This window comes from Oculina patagonica, chromosome 8 (genome assembly GCF_052425735.1).
Source record: "Oculina patagonica isolate OP01 chromosome 8, crgOcupat, whole genome shotgun sequence".
NCBI classification, from domain to species: Eukaryota; Metazoa; Cnidaria; class Anthozoa; order Scleractinia; family Oculinidae; genus Oculina; species Oculina patagonica.
The window spans coordinates 20863449-20880662 of NC_135765.1; the positions used below are offsets into that span (position 1 = coordinate 20863449).

Genomic DNA, 17214 nt, shown 5'->3' on the forward strand with positions numbered 1-17214 from the left:
TTGGCAAACAAAAGTACTTTATTTTACGTTTCTTACGGTTTTACCGCATAGCGACCTCGGAGTGTCTGAAAATCAGCCTATCAGGCTCCCTGGTCGAAATGAGTTGGTTGTTTGTCTCTGTCCTCCGTAGAGCTTCTCAGTAATAGAGAAATATTAAATTACACAATTTGAAGCAAATAGCGTTTGTACGCGAATACCAAAGAAGGAGTGCCAACAAGTAATACAGCTTACTAGTGGCCTGTTATTTTAGAATCGCTCCGACGTCTCTACATTGAAGAGAGTAAAAAGGTGACAGTCAATTTTTTTACTTCTTGCCTCGCTTGCCATTGCGAGCCCTCAAGACTCGCGCGCGAACTTCACGCCTTCCATCGCGCGTCTTTGTCTCGTTACCGCGTTGTCTGGTACACCTTGTAAACAGACTTGAACAATGCTGCTGAAAGATAACTTAGTTGGCCTGTACTCTCGTTATGAATCAGGTGGTTTTCTGTGCTGGAGTTGCTGACGCGCCATGTTTGGACACTACTCTGGTCCGTTTGAGTCTGCGCCAGTGACCTGAGTCATAGTTCATTTCAAAGAGCATTTCCACCAGCTGCATCTGTTGTGTCCCGTCTGATGCTGTCACCGTCTCCGTGTTTTCACTGAGCTTGATGGTGATTATGGGACCTTGATGAGCATAGGGCTTTTCTACAAGAGACAAACAAAGAACTTTTAATAACAGGTTAATGAAATTACGATGCACTTCTTCAAGCATTAAAAAACTACAAAAATAAATGCATAGCCTCAATTTAAAACTAAAAAGAAAGAAAGAAAAACAAAACAATAAAATTCGCTCCATCAAATATGCAAGCATATAGACTACGATAATAAGAAAAAGAAAAAACATTGAATGGAACTTACGCTCTTACATTGGGTAAAAAGAGTGTCACGCTACGTTACAAACTCGAGCTGTTAGGCTTTTTACTAAACATCATTACCGTCAATTACTGCAATTCTCAGTGTTGTGCGGCAAGTATATTAGACACAGGAAACCCATTTAACGTTGATTATTTCATGTTTGCCACATTCTACTTTGTCATTTTACCGTTATTTTACCTAAATGATAAATTTTATCGACTTTGATTCTCAGTAAAAAATGTAAAACATGTTTATTTACCCCGTGCACCGGCCATAAATCCCAAAATGAGCGCCTTTTCTGCTCGACTCACACGGTTTGCATTCTTAAACATTTCATGAGCAGCTAACATTTGGTCCCGCTAAAAAACAAATGGAAGGAAACTTGGTTAGTCTTATAACCCAGCGCCGAGATTGGCACCTTCTATTTTATTAACTGTCAATGCTACGTGGACAGGCAAGTGAAAAACCTTGAAAAGAATCCATGAGTCGCTGCAGCGGATTTGGAAAGCTGACTTTAGCACTTCGTCGGGGCTCAGACGTCGGACTTATGCTAGAAATGAGCCACCTTAGTATGCAGACTTTTTTTGGGTCATACACTCCTTACCCACGATTGCGTGATACAAAAATGTAAGTGCAAAAAGCGTATAGGTCGAATATATGGCTAAATACGTTCAACAAGATCAACCTGCTGATTGCCTACGAAGGTAGCCCGGCAAAAGATACAGGTCTCGTGGTTATAACAACTCAGACTCATGTTTGTTGTATCACTGACTGGTTCCCAGTTGTCTCTTACAGGAAAATTGCAAGTCGTAAAGGATTTCTCGTAAGAGACGACTGGGGACGAGTCAGTGTTTTGCCAAACGTTGCTAGGTTACATGGACTGAACTTAAGTAGTACAGAAGCATATTGCAGGCTAGAGCAAACATACCGTAAGTGTAAGCTGCCGCTTGGCTTGCTGTTGTTGTTGTTGCTGCTGCTGAGTGTTTGTAGCCCCAGGGGATAACGCAGCAGGGGTTCTTGTAGAGTCACTGACAGCTGGTGTTGAAGAACTCGAAGAACTTGCCGCCATTGCCGCTGCAGCAGCAGCCTGTTTTTGCTGTCGCTCTCTCATCATCAACTGACGTTGTTGTTCCATGTGCATCTAACGAAACAAATTATACATTGTAGTTAATATCTCTTTTCTCATTGGATAAGAACCTTAAAACTAATTCCGGGAATCAGCGCAGTCAAACAGCAAAGGAATAATCTGCTAGCAGATAAGCGAGTGCATGCTGGGAAGGCACAATTAGTACGCGCGTGTTGAAAGAGCATCTTATTTTTACAAGCACACAGCTAAGTAAGTAGTACACGTGACTTGACTGGTGTTATCTATAGTGCAACTGTACATTAGCCGTCTTCAATAAATTTATTGCCTAAGGCTTCGCGTGACTGATAAGAATTACATCGACTTTGATTACTCTGGATATCACAAAAACCTTATCCAATCAGTCACTTTAGTTCAAATTCAATACGTCTTTTTTTCTCTTCTCAGGTAAAAAGCACTATTATTCTTTTTGACACGAGATATCACCTGCAGATATTGAACCAGTAAATGGTTAATGCTTGCAAACAGTTCAGGAATCTTTAGTTTTACTCAGTCAAAATGGCCAAAGGCACTCTTTAAAAAATGTTAAGTAAATGAACGATCACATTTGTTTATCTGTGAGCACAAGGTTTATCATTGTCAATTGCTTGCAGACAAGAGGAAAATGTTTTTCTTCTTATTTCAACACTGGGAAAGAGTTACATTGGAACACTGACAGCCAACAGAACTTTATGTGTTAAAGCGAAAAACTTAGACAGAAGAACTTTACCTCCAACTCTCTCTTGAGGTTAATAGTACTCTCACTGAGTGTATCGGCCGAGGGAGCCTGGGTTGATGCAGCCTGTGGGGCGTAAGATGGAGTAGATGATGGAGGCGCCATGCTTGACGATGGTGGCTCTGGACTGGAAGGAGGCTTAAAAATAACAAACAACTCAATCAAAAAGGCATCTTATGGTTACACTGATCTACTTGGATGATATGTTAATACTTTGTACAACAAACTTAATTGTAGGAATGGATATGGCTTCATACATAATGTAAAATAATTTGAAACAATGTTATAATGTCTAGTTGCATGCCATTCTGGGTCTCTAAAATGGATGAATGCTTCCCAAATGATTCCTGAAGGCTACACAGTTTCAACCTGCACAGATTTTGTGGTCAGGGTTGTTGCATATACAATATAAACTGTTTAATAAATATTTCTTTGGTGACGTTATTTACCACCCAAGTAGAGCTACAATTGTATTGCCGAAAACAGCTGTTTAAAAAAAAAAAAAAAAAAAAAAAAACAATTTTGGCACTTTCATACCTATTTCATTTCACTTTTGTTTAATAAATACCTTGTTTGGTTGAGCTACTGGTGCCAGGCCTGCAGCATAATCTGGTGTGCTTGGTTCTAGTGGTTTGGGGTTGTCTACTTTTTTGTGTTTTGCCTCCTCTCCTTGCTCTGATTCTATAATTAATATTAACATATACTAATCACACCTGATTATTTAAAAAGCATCTCAGCCTTACCCTGGCTTCAATTTTGTCCGTGGTTTAACTTAACATTACACAGACTGTAGACCATATAGACAGACACATATAGGAAGAGACTGACTGACTGCCAGCTGTAATATTTTAATGATAAAACCTGTACACATGAAAGAAAAATGATTGCTTTTAAATATTAGACTGTGCTGTTGTTGTTACCTGCCAATTTCTTTCTTCTCTTGAGTTCTCTGCCTCCTCCAATTGGCTGCTCATTTATGTCTAAAAGCTGATGAAAGACAGATATGGTGAAAAGAAATACGGTAACCATACATGTAACTATGCTACGTATGTAAATCAAATATTAAATTAGAAGCCAATCCCAATTCAAACCTAACTGATAATTTTTTTGCCACATCCAGTTTTCAAGATCTCTTTTAAACTGCAAAACATTTGATTGTCACACAAATGGAGTTTTTTCTTCAATAAGGAAATGCAGGTAAACAAAGTTTTCAAATTTGCATTATAATTGACTGTTGCAAAAAATTGCCTAATTATCCAAAATCAAGAAATTATGTACATGTATGTAAGTTGTGGTGCAAATTCTGTGTACCAGTAATAATGTAAATTTAGTAATTGAGTTTGTACATGTATGCATTTTTTTAACAATGTATGACTAATGAGTAACATACATTAAAGCTCTTCTACACCATAGCAAAGATTTTACTGAAGTTAGCAAGTCTATAATGTAAAGAGGAGAAGGAATAGCTAGCACATTTTCACAGTAGAGGTGCTTGCCTTTGTTCTTCCATGATGTTTAAGTGTGGCAGCAGAAATAATGCTTCTGGATGAGCCACTTGATGTAGTCGCTCTGCTGGGTGTTGGGCGGAAACTTGAGGTGTTTGACATTCTTGGTGTTACTCTTACTGTGATAATTTATGACAAAATGAACAAAAACAATAAACAAAGAGGCACACAATCTCATGCATACACCCCTGTATAATCATGTAATAAATAAATAAATGGTTTGGCTTTAAAACTAAAACCAAAGCAATTATTGCATACATTCTGCATTCCAGCTAACACATAGAGAAAAATCCAGGAGTTTTCCACAGCTACTGAAAGAAATTTCAAATTTCCAAAGTTTTCCAGCAATTCTAGTAGCAGTGTAAACCCTGCACACTTTTCTTTAATACACTTTTATTGCTAACTTACAGCAGATTACTGAACGATGCATTGTCACTGTTCACAGTATAATCAAGTGCGTTCACTACTTACAGCACATTACTTACCAATAAAATGATGCTAAAACCTGCACATATGATCAAGTGGAACAGTAAAGTTGGTGGTTTTGGCTTCAGCTGAATTAGAATGGTAATAGTCACTGAGAATACTTCTACTTACCTGGGGCTTCAAACTTTTTGGAAGAAGACTGAAGTTTGTGGCCTGAACTTAGAGAAGTTCCAAGTCCTTTCTTCTGCGCTGAAATAGCTTCACTGGCTTCAAAAGCAAAATGAAAATGAATGTTAACAATATAGTATGTGTCCATTATTTACAAAAACGCCCTATCATGATTTACCTCCTCCATTCCCTAGAACTGTAAAATATTTAAATGCAGAGCAGGAAAAACCCAGGACCAATGTATGGATCTGAGTACCAGCAAGAAATATTTAGGAGAGGGCCAGTGAACATTGAAATTTACTGCCCCACTCGGCAAGTACCGTAGATTTAAAAATCTATTCCTGCTCTGAAATGCTGTTATTTCTTGCAGTTGTTTTTCATTCTGATTTGGTTTCAGATCCCATTAATCATCGTTGTGATAAAAGGCACTTTTGTCAGGCTTTTGCCTTTTTTGTAAAGCCCAGAGCCAATTTTTTCCAAAATTTATTATAGTTAAAATTACAATCAAACGTCTCATAAGCAGTCACCCTTAGACAGGAAAGGTGTCTATTTAGGAGAAGTGTCTGATACAAGATATTTATATACATCTAAAAGGATCCCACAAAATAAATGCTTATAAAATGTAACCAAATGTATAGATACCTTTCTGTGTGAGCTCTGCTCTGAGTGCAGCAGATTTTGGTTTTCTTCTTAGTGTGAAGTGTTTTGGAAGAGGAGGCTGGGGTCCTACCATGGCAACAAGTGCTGTTCTGTTTAAATATAGACACTCCAGAGGAAGAAGACTGGATCCACCATCAGAAAGACCTGCCACTAATAACGACAATGAACCCAAATGATTGTCAATGATCTGTACTTAGACCCACCCCTCCCCCCAAAACATTTAAACTTTTGAGGTTTTGGTTGATCAAATCCCCATTCCCTGGGCTAAAAACAGTGTTCAAACCCCACAAAATAATAAATTATATAGTAGAAACATCACTTTATTGCCAGGAAATCAAAAGATCTTTACTTAGCTTAGTGACAACGGAATCAATTGCAAGTCAAGATGATTAAGCGTGTGTTTGAATGTTTTAATCAGTCACATTTCGGACTCTTACCTGTCATTAGGTTTTCGAAAACAAGGCCAAGTTACGTGAAGAAAGACCCTCATTGGGACACCCAGAAGGTGGCCATGGCTGCCTTTTAGAGTTGGCCGCTAAATGAGGGTTTCATTTACAATATTATACTGGCAATACTTTCGGGACTTTGATAACTGGCCACTTAATAGAGGTTCAACTGTAGTCACATTATCAAAATAAGTCAACAGGTCAAGAATATTATGCTGATGCCCATTCATACTGCAAAGATACCGGTGACGTCACCCATCATATTTATGAATGTGCCAACCAGGGAATTTATTGGCTGGGGTCACCAGTCTATAGTGCTGTGGTTGGCACATTAGAATCAACAAGTTCTTTTGTTTAACTTTTTGGACATTAAATAACAAAAATAATGTTTGTAAACATATATCTTTCCTATAAGGACCTTCATGTATAAGCTTTTACATTTTGCCAATTTGTATACCTGTTTTCTTGATCTCCTCTGCCACCTCTGCAAACACAGGACTGACATGCCCCAGTTGAACATTCAGCATTCCTGTACTCGGGTAATATTTTAATATCTCTGATAAAACTCGAACCCATTCGTCTTCATCTTGGCTGCCAATCTCAAATACCTCGCACATTTCACTGCTAGTTTCTTCCATGACTCGACGAGGAAGGTGAAGAAAAGCCATCAATAATTTGACTTTCACCTGAGTCTCAAGTCTATGAAAACATTCAGGGATATTACGAAGAACATCCTGAGTTAGTAAAGACCGTAAACTGCTACCAGACCACGAATCGTCCGTGGATAACTTGTTATGAAGCCACAATGCCGTGTCTGCCTGGCGAACGGACGCCATGTTTGTATGTCGTACAAAACATTTACCCTGGGGGTGGTCCTCGGGACACTATCGGAAAAGGGGAGGTTTCTTAGCAAGTTGCTGTGATCTTCCGCGTTGATAAGTACAGACACAGGTGGAAAAACACAGAGCGGCAACCAACTTCAGTATGATATTGTTGCGATTTAAATGTTTTTTCGTCTAGTTAACTTGCGTCGCCTGTGTAGAAGAAGGAAGCTAGCTATCAATGCCTTTTGGAAGGCTCAAGGATCGCCTGTTGGTATGTGCAACTTTTACTATCGCCAGCTTTCCGCACGTGATCTATGTGTTCGGGTGTATCAGTGGAATAGAATTTTGTATGCGTAAAAGTAAAGAAACCTCAGGTCTTTCTTGTCTCTTAACCCAAGTTTTAAAGATGTGTCATTTAACTAAATTATTTAGCAGAGTCGTCTTGTATCTGTAGTCTGCAGTCTGCTGAGTAGTAAATTATGTACTGTAGTGGAACTTGTTTTGTTTGTGTGAATAATATTCCTTGAACATTTGCGCTGGCAAAGTTAACAGCAAAGTTTGACTTTCAGGAAGATAAAACATATCTAGGCTGGTTTCAAGAACTGTCAATAATACGGATAATTTTACAAATAGTGCGAAGGTGATTATGTGAGCTTATGTGGTAGTGTTTGTGTTGTGTAGTGATGGAGACGATTGGCGGACTGCTATAAACACTCCTACGAGTTTTAAATGCGGTTTTAAAATTTACCTAATATATCTGTACTTCACAGCACATTATACAATACATGCTTTTCAAATTTCTGTAGAAAACTTATCTCTTTTAATGCTTTGCGTCGGGTAAGCTTTATATAATTAACAAACGCACGGAAACTTGGTAGGCGAAGGCTTACGTAAGGCTCAATTTTATTCTAAAATGCCGGTGTCAATTGTGAATTAGCCAGATGACTCCAGCTTTTGTGTTTCGCGTTTTAAATGCGTTTTTGTAAAAAGCCTTTGTTCTTTTTTTTATTCGTGACGCCAAAGTCCTTAACAGTTAAGTTGTAGTTCTTCAAGTGCAGGCAGACATTACAAAATGGTTTTGGTGGTTGCTCGGTGAGTGGGTCAACAGAATGAATATTTTATGTGACCGTAAAATTTAGCCGCATCTCTGGCGCGTCTGAAACCGAAAGTCTTGTTTTGTAGGATTATTATTTCTACTGGTATACCTCAAGGGATTATGTTGCTTAACGAATAATCTTCACTTGTATCTTAATGTTTTACTGTAAAACGTGCAGACATGGGAAGCAAATTTTGTGGTTGTTAATTAATAATTGATGTGGGTCCTATTTCTTGGTGAAGCTGAGAATGAATTAGACAACCATACTGTACATGTAATTTAGTGTGTCTCAGGTTATGAAATTTTTTCTGTTCTGAACCCTAGCAAATAAAAATAAAGCAATATACAGCAAATTGTCAAGGTTATATCCCCCCTGCAATGTCAACAGTGCGGGTTAACAAACAAACTTATTTGCAGTAAAAAAATATGAATTCTGTATAATTATGATAATTTATAAAGCTTCAAGAATTAAAATATAATAGCACACAAGCAAAATGTTGTCATTTAATTACAAGGGCCAGAATTCTGATGAATTTCATTTTTCCTTTATGATTTAAATTTTGAAACAACATATGAGTGGTGTTAATAAAATTACACTAACTAGCACATCTCATCAAGAAAAAGAAAAAGTTGACGATTTTGATAGTAGTCAAATGACACCAGACGACAGATTTTTTTCTTGGAGAAAATAGACCATTTTGTTACTGACAAGACATTTAGCATGCCTGCAAAGACACTTAACAATAGAGCATTTTACTGTTTGAGGGTGGTGTCAATCATATGCTAAGTACTAACTTGACAGCTGCCTATAACAAGGCGTATAAGTACTCTCTTCTGTTGTGCAATGTGTTATCAGTGAGACTAGAAGATCTGTCGTCATTAGCAATCCTTTCTCTCCCCATGTACAGAATGGAGTCGCTGGTCCTCCTCCAAGCCACCATGTCTCTAGCCGCAGCTCCTACCCAGGGGTGTACATAGCAAGGGGGAGTGTGTGTGTGTGTGTGTGTGTGTGGGGGGGGGGGGGGAAGTTGCCCCCGCCAGGAAAACTAAAGAAGCTAAGAAAACTAAAGAAAATAACTAAGAAAACTAAAGGTGTATGGAGTTTCCCCCACAGTCAAAAAATGCCCCCGCAGACAAAAAAATCCTAGGTACATGTACAGCCCTGCTGCCTTCCTCCATGTCTTAAATCTGAGATACTTCATCTAGATCTTCTTGTTTATGGTTCTTTGCCACATCCTCCCTTGGCTGTTCCCTTCTAAGTTGACCTATGGGTGCCTACATGTATGTTAGTGCAATCTAATGAAAACCATGCTAAAAAGGTTCCGCTATCAGCCAGAAACCACACACAACAAAGTCTTTAATTTAACGTAAGCACAAAAGCTGATGCAAGCACAAAAACTACGAAAACCTGCAGTTTGCACCGGTACAATAAAACTTCTAGATTGTTCTAGATAGTTCTTGAATGCAAAATGGTTCTAAAACTAAATAAAAGTCAGCATGTGGATAAAATGTTTTGCCTCTAAAAAGTGTTTATTATGTAAATGTATGCATTTCACACGAGTGCTGTTTATAAAGGAATCACTGTTTTTCAACACAATCTTGGTATTTTACTTTAATTTCATGATGACATTCTTACAACATGGCCTAGCCTTTCTATTGCTTGGCTCACCCTGCAGGGTGAGAAAAAATAGAAATTTGATTGTTGTTGTTATTTTTAAGTTTGATTTAATTTTTATTTAAATGTCTGATCCACCATCTACCATTGTTCTCTAAAGTTTTATTAAAATATATTTCTTTGTTTAAGGGGTTTCTTCCTGGCAGAAGACGATATGAAGATGAGTGGCGCACTGTTTATGTACTGAACAAGTATCCTAGCGATGATGAAGATGTTGAAGTCAAGCAAAGGAGATATGCTGACAATGTGATTGTTACTGCAAAGGTTAGTTTCTATCGTAATTCACCTGAGTGTGTACAGTGGAACCCCGATATAACGATATGCCAAGGGAGCAGTAAAATTTTATTGTTATATTGAGAAATCGTTATATCGAAACTCCCGTTATAACGATATGGCCGAAATATGGCCGAAAATATTGTTAAAATGGGGTAAACCTAATAAATACTGCATATTAAATGAGGATAAAGAGAATAGTTTTGATAAAGAAGCTTAGAACACAGTATCATTTTCGTATATCATTGTACAAAGCTGTTGTCAGAAACGTTAGAAATCACTCAATAACTGTAATGTTATTGCATTAAATTTGATGTTTTGAAAATAAATTGTGACTGTGACTGTGTACTGATAATATCGTTATATCAGGAGGATTTTACGTTCGGTCCGCTGAATTCTCATCGTAATATCGGGAATATCGTTATATCGAAGATCGTTATATCGGGGTTCTGTCCCATACATTTTACTGTAACTTTTGCCGGGACACAAAATATCCATTGTTAGTATATACACACTCAGTGATCTTGGTGTTTCAAGCAATCTGATTGGTTCGCTATCTCGGGCTAATGAGCATTATTCACTCCCTATGGAGTGAATAATGCTTGATCCAAACTGAAACAAAATGGCCGGCATAAACTCGCGTTTCGCCGGCGTTTCTGAATCGCAAATACTAAGAATACAAGAAGATGCTGAACCAGAAAAGACAAAAAAAGGCTAAGAAATTTGGCCTGATGGTTTTTAAAGTAAGAGAAGACTACATATTTCGCAATTTGCAGCACAATGTCCACACAACTCGAGTACTAAAACGATAAACAATTGCTTACCGTCAAGTCGCTATTCGCCCGGCATCGGCAGAAATGAATACCGCAGATTTATCGGCAGCAACATCAAGTGTTATTCAACCAAGATCCTCCACGAATATTCAGGAAAACGTCTTTGTGCAAGACAACATCCAGTTGTCACCACAGTTCTGCACACATTCAGTATAATCCAAACTTTCAGGTGGATCCTTCGCCAACTGCTCTTTCAATTTTCAATTCAAGTGAACTTCAAAAGCTTTGATTCAACGGTCAAAATGTTTTGCAAGCAGGTTTTTGATTCAGATTGCAGGTTTGAGTGGTGTTAAAGGACCATTTTGCTAGATTGTGACGAGGATTTTATTGAAGATTAACTAGATTTGCCATGTTTGAAGATTCTGTAAACTGTTTCGCGCATGTCGGTTAGTGCCTCTTGTATGTACGTTTTCCACGCATGAATTGAGAGGTCAATTAAATCGACTTTAAATGGTTTCCTTCTGAAAACTTTGAGATCGCTTGCTGTTGAGATCACTTCATGTGTATATACTAAAACAATTATTCTTTGAAATCTCGGTGAATAGCGGCAGAATATTCACCTCGATTTCAAAGAATAATTGTTAATTATATCGAAATTACGTATCATTATATTGAGGATCGTTATATCGGGGTTCCACCGTATAAACTAAATGTTTAATGGTCAGAAGTATAACTTTTTCTCAAGCGAAAGTTATTTTTTATGTGAAAGTGATCCAAAAAGGATTAATACATAATTTTGATTAGTTTCTTTATAATTAGACACTGCACAAATAATTATATTCAAGTACATGTTACAAGCTGTTTTGTCACATTTTATCTTGTTCATTTTAAACTAAATTATTGCTTTGCCTTGTCTCTGTGGGGACAAATGGACAAATGTATGCAGTTTTAATTCAGTACCTTAGAGAATGAGGCATAGGACAAATGTTCTATTGTTATTTGTATAAGTGTGGAGTAGTTTTTATTGCATATCCACCACCTTGGCGTGAAAGTAAAACTTTGTAGGTCAAGTACACTTCAGGACATCGGGTGTCTGCATTTTAACATTTACCAGTTTAAATGTGAAAGAAAAAAGGTGCATTCCAAGCAATTCTCTTACTATTACCATCAATTTCACTAAATAAAATAAATTTATTTAATTTTTCAATTTATTATTTATTGCAGTACACAATATGGAATTTTTTGCCAAAGAATTTGTTTGAGCAGTTTCGTAGAATTGCAAATTTTTATTTCCTCTGCATTGGTGTGATACAGGTAAGAACAAGCTACAGTCTTGGACAACAATGTTGAGACACTGAACGCCATGCTGTCTAGAGCAATGTAAACCTTACCACCATTTGTGTTGTCTGAACTAGCGGCTTTTTTGTTCTCAAAACCTAATGTTTCTTCACAGTGATTTTGTAAATAACTTCTGATCATTATATTCTGGTGCACATAGTTTTTGTTTAAGTTTCAATGCAAATAATAGACCTTATTATTCAACAAATTGTCACATTGCCAATATGTGGTCAGAAAGTCATTGTTACAACATATCCTTTGATGTATGTATATGTAGCTTGCTGTAAAATATTTTTTGTTGATAATTTGTTGAATAATAAAACAATTATCCTGCACAATCTTCAAGAATATATTGTTGTGCGATTTTAGCTAACTCAACCTACAGGCCTTGTCAGCTAAGTATCAGGTGATATTCCATGCAATTTCACAGGATTTATTGTTTATCAGGTGGTTAGTACATGTATCACAATCAGGGTTATTTACTGCCAAAGCTTTGACAAAAGAAATTGTTATTTACATTGTGCGAATAACTACCTGTCTTTTCTTCATTAGAATGTTTTGCACAGTGTTATGGTTTACAGTTAATATATTTTCTTTTAAAAAAAAATTATTTTGTCTGTGGAGTAAAGTTGTTTTATACAGTAAACTACAAATTATGTAAATGACGATAACACATGCAATGAGTATGTAAGTCAACTACATTACTTTACTACATTACTTTTTTACATTACTTTCTCTTACACTGTAACAAACATTTACTTGTCATTTTGTAGTTGTTAATTGACAGCCCTGTGAGTCCAGTGACAAGCATTCTTCCTCTAGTCTTTGTAATAACAGTCACTGCAATTAAACAGGTGTGTATTAAAAGATGTTATAAAATGTATATTTAGAAAAAACTAAATTTTCGGCAACTCTGTTGCCTTTCTCATAATTAATTGGGTCACTTCATGCATAATTAGCTTTTCTATGCCACCGGTCTCCCTTTGGGGAAGGTGCCTTAGATATGCTGGGGAATTCGAAGGTGCCTTAGATCCCAGAGGGGTACTCGAGATTTCAAGTGACGGGGATGATCAAATGGGGGCAAAAATCAAGACCCAAAAAAATCCCTAGGGCTTCCAACAAAACCCCCCAAAAATCCCTGGACCAAAAATTAACCCCTAAAAATCCCACGCCAAATTTTGACCCTTAAATTTCCAGAAAGGGGTAATGCTGTAACACAGAAAAACACTAGAAACGTGTACTACCACAAATCTTTAGATTGTTTTTATACCCAAAAAAATCCCTTCTTAAATCAAGCCACCCCCAAAAATACTTGCCAAATTCTTCAACCCAAAAAAGTCCCGGAATCGAAAATTTTAAACCCCCCAAATTTTTCCGATCATCCCTGTCACTTGAAATCCCAAGTACCCCCCTGGGACTTAGATATGTTGAAGCCATGCACAATTCTATGAACACAAAGGTATTTGTGGCAACCCTGAGCGTTGCACCCACCAGGAACCATTGGCTCAAGCATAGGCTGAATTCTATTTAGCCACATTTATATTAATAGTGAATTGGCCAAGGAAAAAAAGCATAGCAAACTGTACCAAAAGGCAGTGTGCAGTATAGCTTGAGCTTAATGCTGTCATTTAAGGGTGTCATAAGGATTGTATTTTTTCTTTCAAGGGTTATGAAGACTGGCTCCGTCATAAGGCAGATAGAGAAGTTAACAACAGGCCAACTAAGGTGATACGACAGGGAAGAGTGCAGGATATTCCATCCAAGAATGTCAAGGTGAGACTGTACATGTAACAGGTACATGAGTGTACTTTCTAAAATCACACACATTTGGCTGGTGTATGCTTATTGGAATGACTGTACCCAAATTTGAATAAGCCAATCAGAAGCCTTGTCCACTGTCCTGATTATTTTGTGATCTCAAGTCACTGAGGGACTACCGTATTGTTGGATTATGGTATAATATATTTAATCATCCTGTCTTTGTACAAGTCATGTTTCAGTAGTATAAAATCAGGCTTGTTGGTCTTGCTGAGAGACCTTGCCGTATTTAGGCTCAACTGGGTCTTGTCAAAGTACCAACTATAGCTGGACCAAACTCGTCCAATGTGTTCCAAAGCATACGTCTAAAAAGATATGATTGGGTATAATCACAAGACAGTAAAAGCTAACTCTTTGTGCAGGTTGGTGATATTGTTCAGGTGTTAGATGATGAAGAGATTCCTTGTGATCTTGTGGTCATGTCCTGTGATGATGCAGAAGGAACTTGTTATATTACAACCGCTAATTTGGATGGTGAAACAAACTTAAAGGTACATCATGAAATATAAACAAATTCCTATTTCCATTTTTATTTTCTTCATTGTTAGTGGTGAGCATGGTTTTTGCTCATTCTGTATAATTTCTGTGGGAAAGCTTGAAATGCAGCACTGATTTAGATTTCTCAAATCATTTTTTATAACCTTAAAGTGTTTTTTTCTTAGAGGGGGGAAGGGTGCAGAGAGGAGGGGATGGGGATGGGGTTCTTCAAAGAATGCAAGAAAAAACTCTTTTTTTTTTCCTTCCCAGGCTTTTTTCTGTTCAAAATTACATGTTGTGGCTCCAGAAAACGTCCATACTCCCTCCACAGAAGGGATTAAAAATTCCTGGGGGTGGGGCAGTCTCAAAGGCCAAAAACTGTTAGGAAATGTATGAAGCTTTATTGAAATTTCCAAATGGGTGGGGTGGGAGGACTTAGGAAAAATCCCTTAAGTTCATGGGAAGGTATATGGATAATTTATGGAACTATACATACAACAAAGTCTTGGCATATTAAATGCAGACCTTAGCCACAATCCGTAACTTATCAAAATAGTCCTTCTCAGAGGCTCTGGGGTACAAACAAAGAGTAGCATAGTAGTTGTAATGTTTAATACTAAAAACTAAGATCAGTGCTTTTAAACAGTACACTAACTTCCAGTTCTGTTTAATAACTTCAACTGGACTCTATTTGTTGAACTCCTGTTCTTATGCACTGACCATCAGACATTGGCCGTTTTTATACTAGAGACGGGTTACCTGTCTAGACGAGCTTCGGCAAAATTTTGTTGCTCGTCTGGTTATGCGTCTCTAGTATAAAGACGGGCACAAGACGAGTTACCCGTCTAGACGAGCTACTTTTCGAAATGCGTCTTGAAAGACGGATAACGAAAGGAAGCTTGTCTAGTCACGTCAAGCATCTTGTGCCCGTCTTTATACTAAAGACGCATAACCAGACGAGCAACAAAATTTTTCCAAAGCTCGTCTAGACAGGTAACCCGTCTCTAGTATAAAAACAGCCATTGACACATTGACCTGGAGGGGATCTGTTGTCCTGAAGTTATTAAGTTGCTGACTGATTATGATTATTAATGTTGTTCTGTAGGTGCGCAGTGCACTTTCTGACACAGCAGTTTTGCAGTCTCCTGAAGAGCTGTCACATTTGATGGCACATGTGGAGTGTCAGCATCCACAGGAAGATCTCTACAGGTAAGCTGGGGATCTTCTTTTGTTTTCCTATTAAATTAAAGACCACATGCAAAAACTCAGGCACAATTGAGGAAACAGTTCACACAAATATCAACTTACCGGTAGCATAAATTTTGCGAGGTGCACTGCTAGAAGGGCATTGTTAGCCGCATATGCATGATTTGTTTTTCTCAACCCAGCAAACATCTTTTTGGCTGCTATTTTGTAGCTACATGCATCGTTGTTGCCATTAAACCATTTGGAATCGCTATTGTCTTGTCCTCATTACTGGCACATTTCATGCTATTGTTCTAAACAGTACCTTGTTGTAACTTAAGTTTTTCAGGTAGAATGATCATAACTCCAAGAGGAGGTGGAGAACCAGTTGTTAAGTAAGTAAGATGCCTCTTCCATGGTTGCTATTACCAGTAAACTTAAAAGTCAGAGTTATTAAATAATTTATCAGAAACAATCATGTGACGGGACATTAAATATGATATAAATTATGTGAATATTGTTACAAGAAAATTAATGTTTGTGTACGAAAACATAGTCACTGATCATGTGAGTATGTGATGTTGAACTTTAGAAATGATTTTAGACTAGTTTGATTTTCTTTGTTTTTCTTATAAATTATCTTGTATTCAAGTTCATTATTTTATTATGATAATTATGTCTAATTTTGTTGTTTCTTCTATTAGGGCTTTAGGTCCACAAAATCTGCTTTTGAGAGGAGCAAGGTTAAAGAATTCTGTCTACACTTTTGGTAATTGAATACCTGTTGTAGCACAAATTAAAAAAAAATTAAAATAGTTATTACATAATTTTAAAGAATAGTATTGCTAGCTTGTTGTTGTGTGCATTAAATTATTACATTTTTAGGCCAAAAGTAATAACTGCAGTGACTGTTCTTGTGTTTTTCAACAACATCTATTTGCCTATAAATATACAGCTGTACAAATTTTATGTAGATGTTCTGTGGACCACTGTTTTTGTAATCCTGGTTTTGGAAGCACTAACTGACTTGCTGCCAAGGGACGCTTGAACATTGCAGCTGCAGTAGATTGTCACATACATGTATAGGTGCATGTTAACAGACACAACATATTAAGCACAATGGCAAGGGCCTTTCAATCTAGTGCTTAAGATTGATAAATGTGATATTTTTTTGTTTTATTGTAGGTGTTGCTGTTTACACTGGCAAAGAAACAAAGGTTAGAGACAGTGATCTATTTCAAATTGTTCTGATGGCCATACCTTTTACCCACTGACTGTTGTAGTGCTAGCTATTGATTTTGTTTTTGTTAACATTTTAATTCATTCCCTTGTTTGGTTATCACTGTTGAACAAGTTTTTTTGTTCCTTTTAAGATGGCTTTGAATCAACAACAAGGAGCTCACAAGTTTTCCACTGTTGAGAAGTATAGAATTATTCTAATATTAAACACTTATTTTGCAGTACAGTTATGTTGATAATGTGATATTAATGGTTATTTTCCAAACAATTTTTTAAATCTGTAAAAATAATATTGTTGACTCAGCAAAAATTAAATTAAATTTTGCCAACTTAAAATTAATAATAGTTGTTTTTTTGGTTTTCATACATGAATATTCTCTAATCCATAATATGATTACCCTGTACTGTACACTTACAGTATTTCCACAAAAATTTCAAAAGTAACCCTTCCGCCCAAAATCTTGGATCTATCCATATACTTCAATCCTCAAATTGATAAATTTCAAATAAAAATTAAAAATTGTGGGCAAGTGTCTTTGTCTTTCAATTAACTCTAGT

The 17214-nt window shown here is 37.0% G+C and overlaps 2 protein-coding genes across 6 annotated transcripts in view; one reads left to right on the forward strand and one right to left on the reverse strand.

Moving 5' to 3' along the window:
- On the reverse strand, positions 1–6826 carry LOC144662719 (negative elongation factor A-like). Its single transcript, XM_078523595.1, has 10 exons — positions 6416–6826; positions 5495–5662; positions 4856–4951; positions 4250–4377; positions 3674–3740; positions 3322–3434; positions 2748–2891; positions 1823–2035; positions 1154–1253; positions 1–684 (listed from the first exon to the last, which is right to left on the reverse strand). Exons 1-10 carry the CDS (start codon positions 6792–6794, stop codon positions 473–475), a joined length of 1620 nt encoding a protein of 539 aa, XP_078379721.1. The 5' UTR covers positions 6795–6826; the 3' UTR covers positions 1–472.
- Positions 6827–6881: 55 nt separating this feature from the next.
- LOC144662704 (phospholipid-transporting ATPase IF-like) overlaps positions 6882–17214 on the forward strand; it is a 35263-nt gene continuing 24930 nt past the window's right edge. For all 5 annotated transcript variants that reach the window (XR_013572514.1, XR_013572513.1, XR_013572515.1 and 2 more), the window contains exons 1-11: positions 6882–7053; positions 9683–9817; positions 11824–11913; positions 12711–12791; positions 13603–13710; positions 14118–14246; positions 15338–15441; positions 15759–15812; positions 16122–16186; positions 16603–16634; positions 16791–16840. Coding sequence is in view for 2 of the 5 variants with exons in the window: in XM_078523570.1 (XP_078379696.1) it covers positions 7021–7053; positions 9683–9817; positions 11824–11913; positions 12711–12791; positions 13603–13710; positions 14118–14246; positions 15338–15441; positions 15759–15812; positions 16122–16186; positions 16603–16634; positions 16791–16840 (881 nt within the window). In the remaining 3 variants the exon portion in view is untranslated. The remainder of the gene's footprint in view (positions 7054–9682; positions 9818–11823; positions 11914–12710; positions 12792–13602; positions 13711–14117; positions 14247–15337; positions 15442–15758; positions 15813–16121; positions 16187–16602; positions 16635–16790; positions 16841–17214) is intronic.

Bases quoted from the DNA above. Each gene is read 5' to 3' on its own strand.
- LOC144662719 (XM_078523595.1), bottom strand. From the start codon at position 6,794: ATGGCGTCCGTTCGCCAGGCAGACACGGCATTGTGGCTTCATAACAAG. The intron at 4,952-5,494 runs GTATCTATACAT...TTGCTTTTGAAG, and splicing joins AGCAGAGCTCACACAGAAAG to CCAGTGAAGCTATTTCAGCG. The intron at 4,378-4,855 runs GTAAGTAGAAGT...AAATTATCACAG, and splicing joins CAAAAAGTTTGAAGCCCCAG to TAAGAGTAACACCAAGAATG.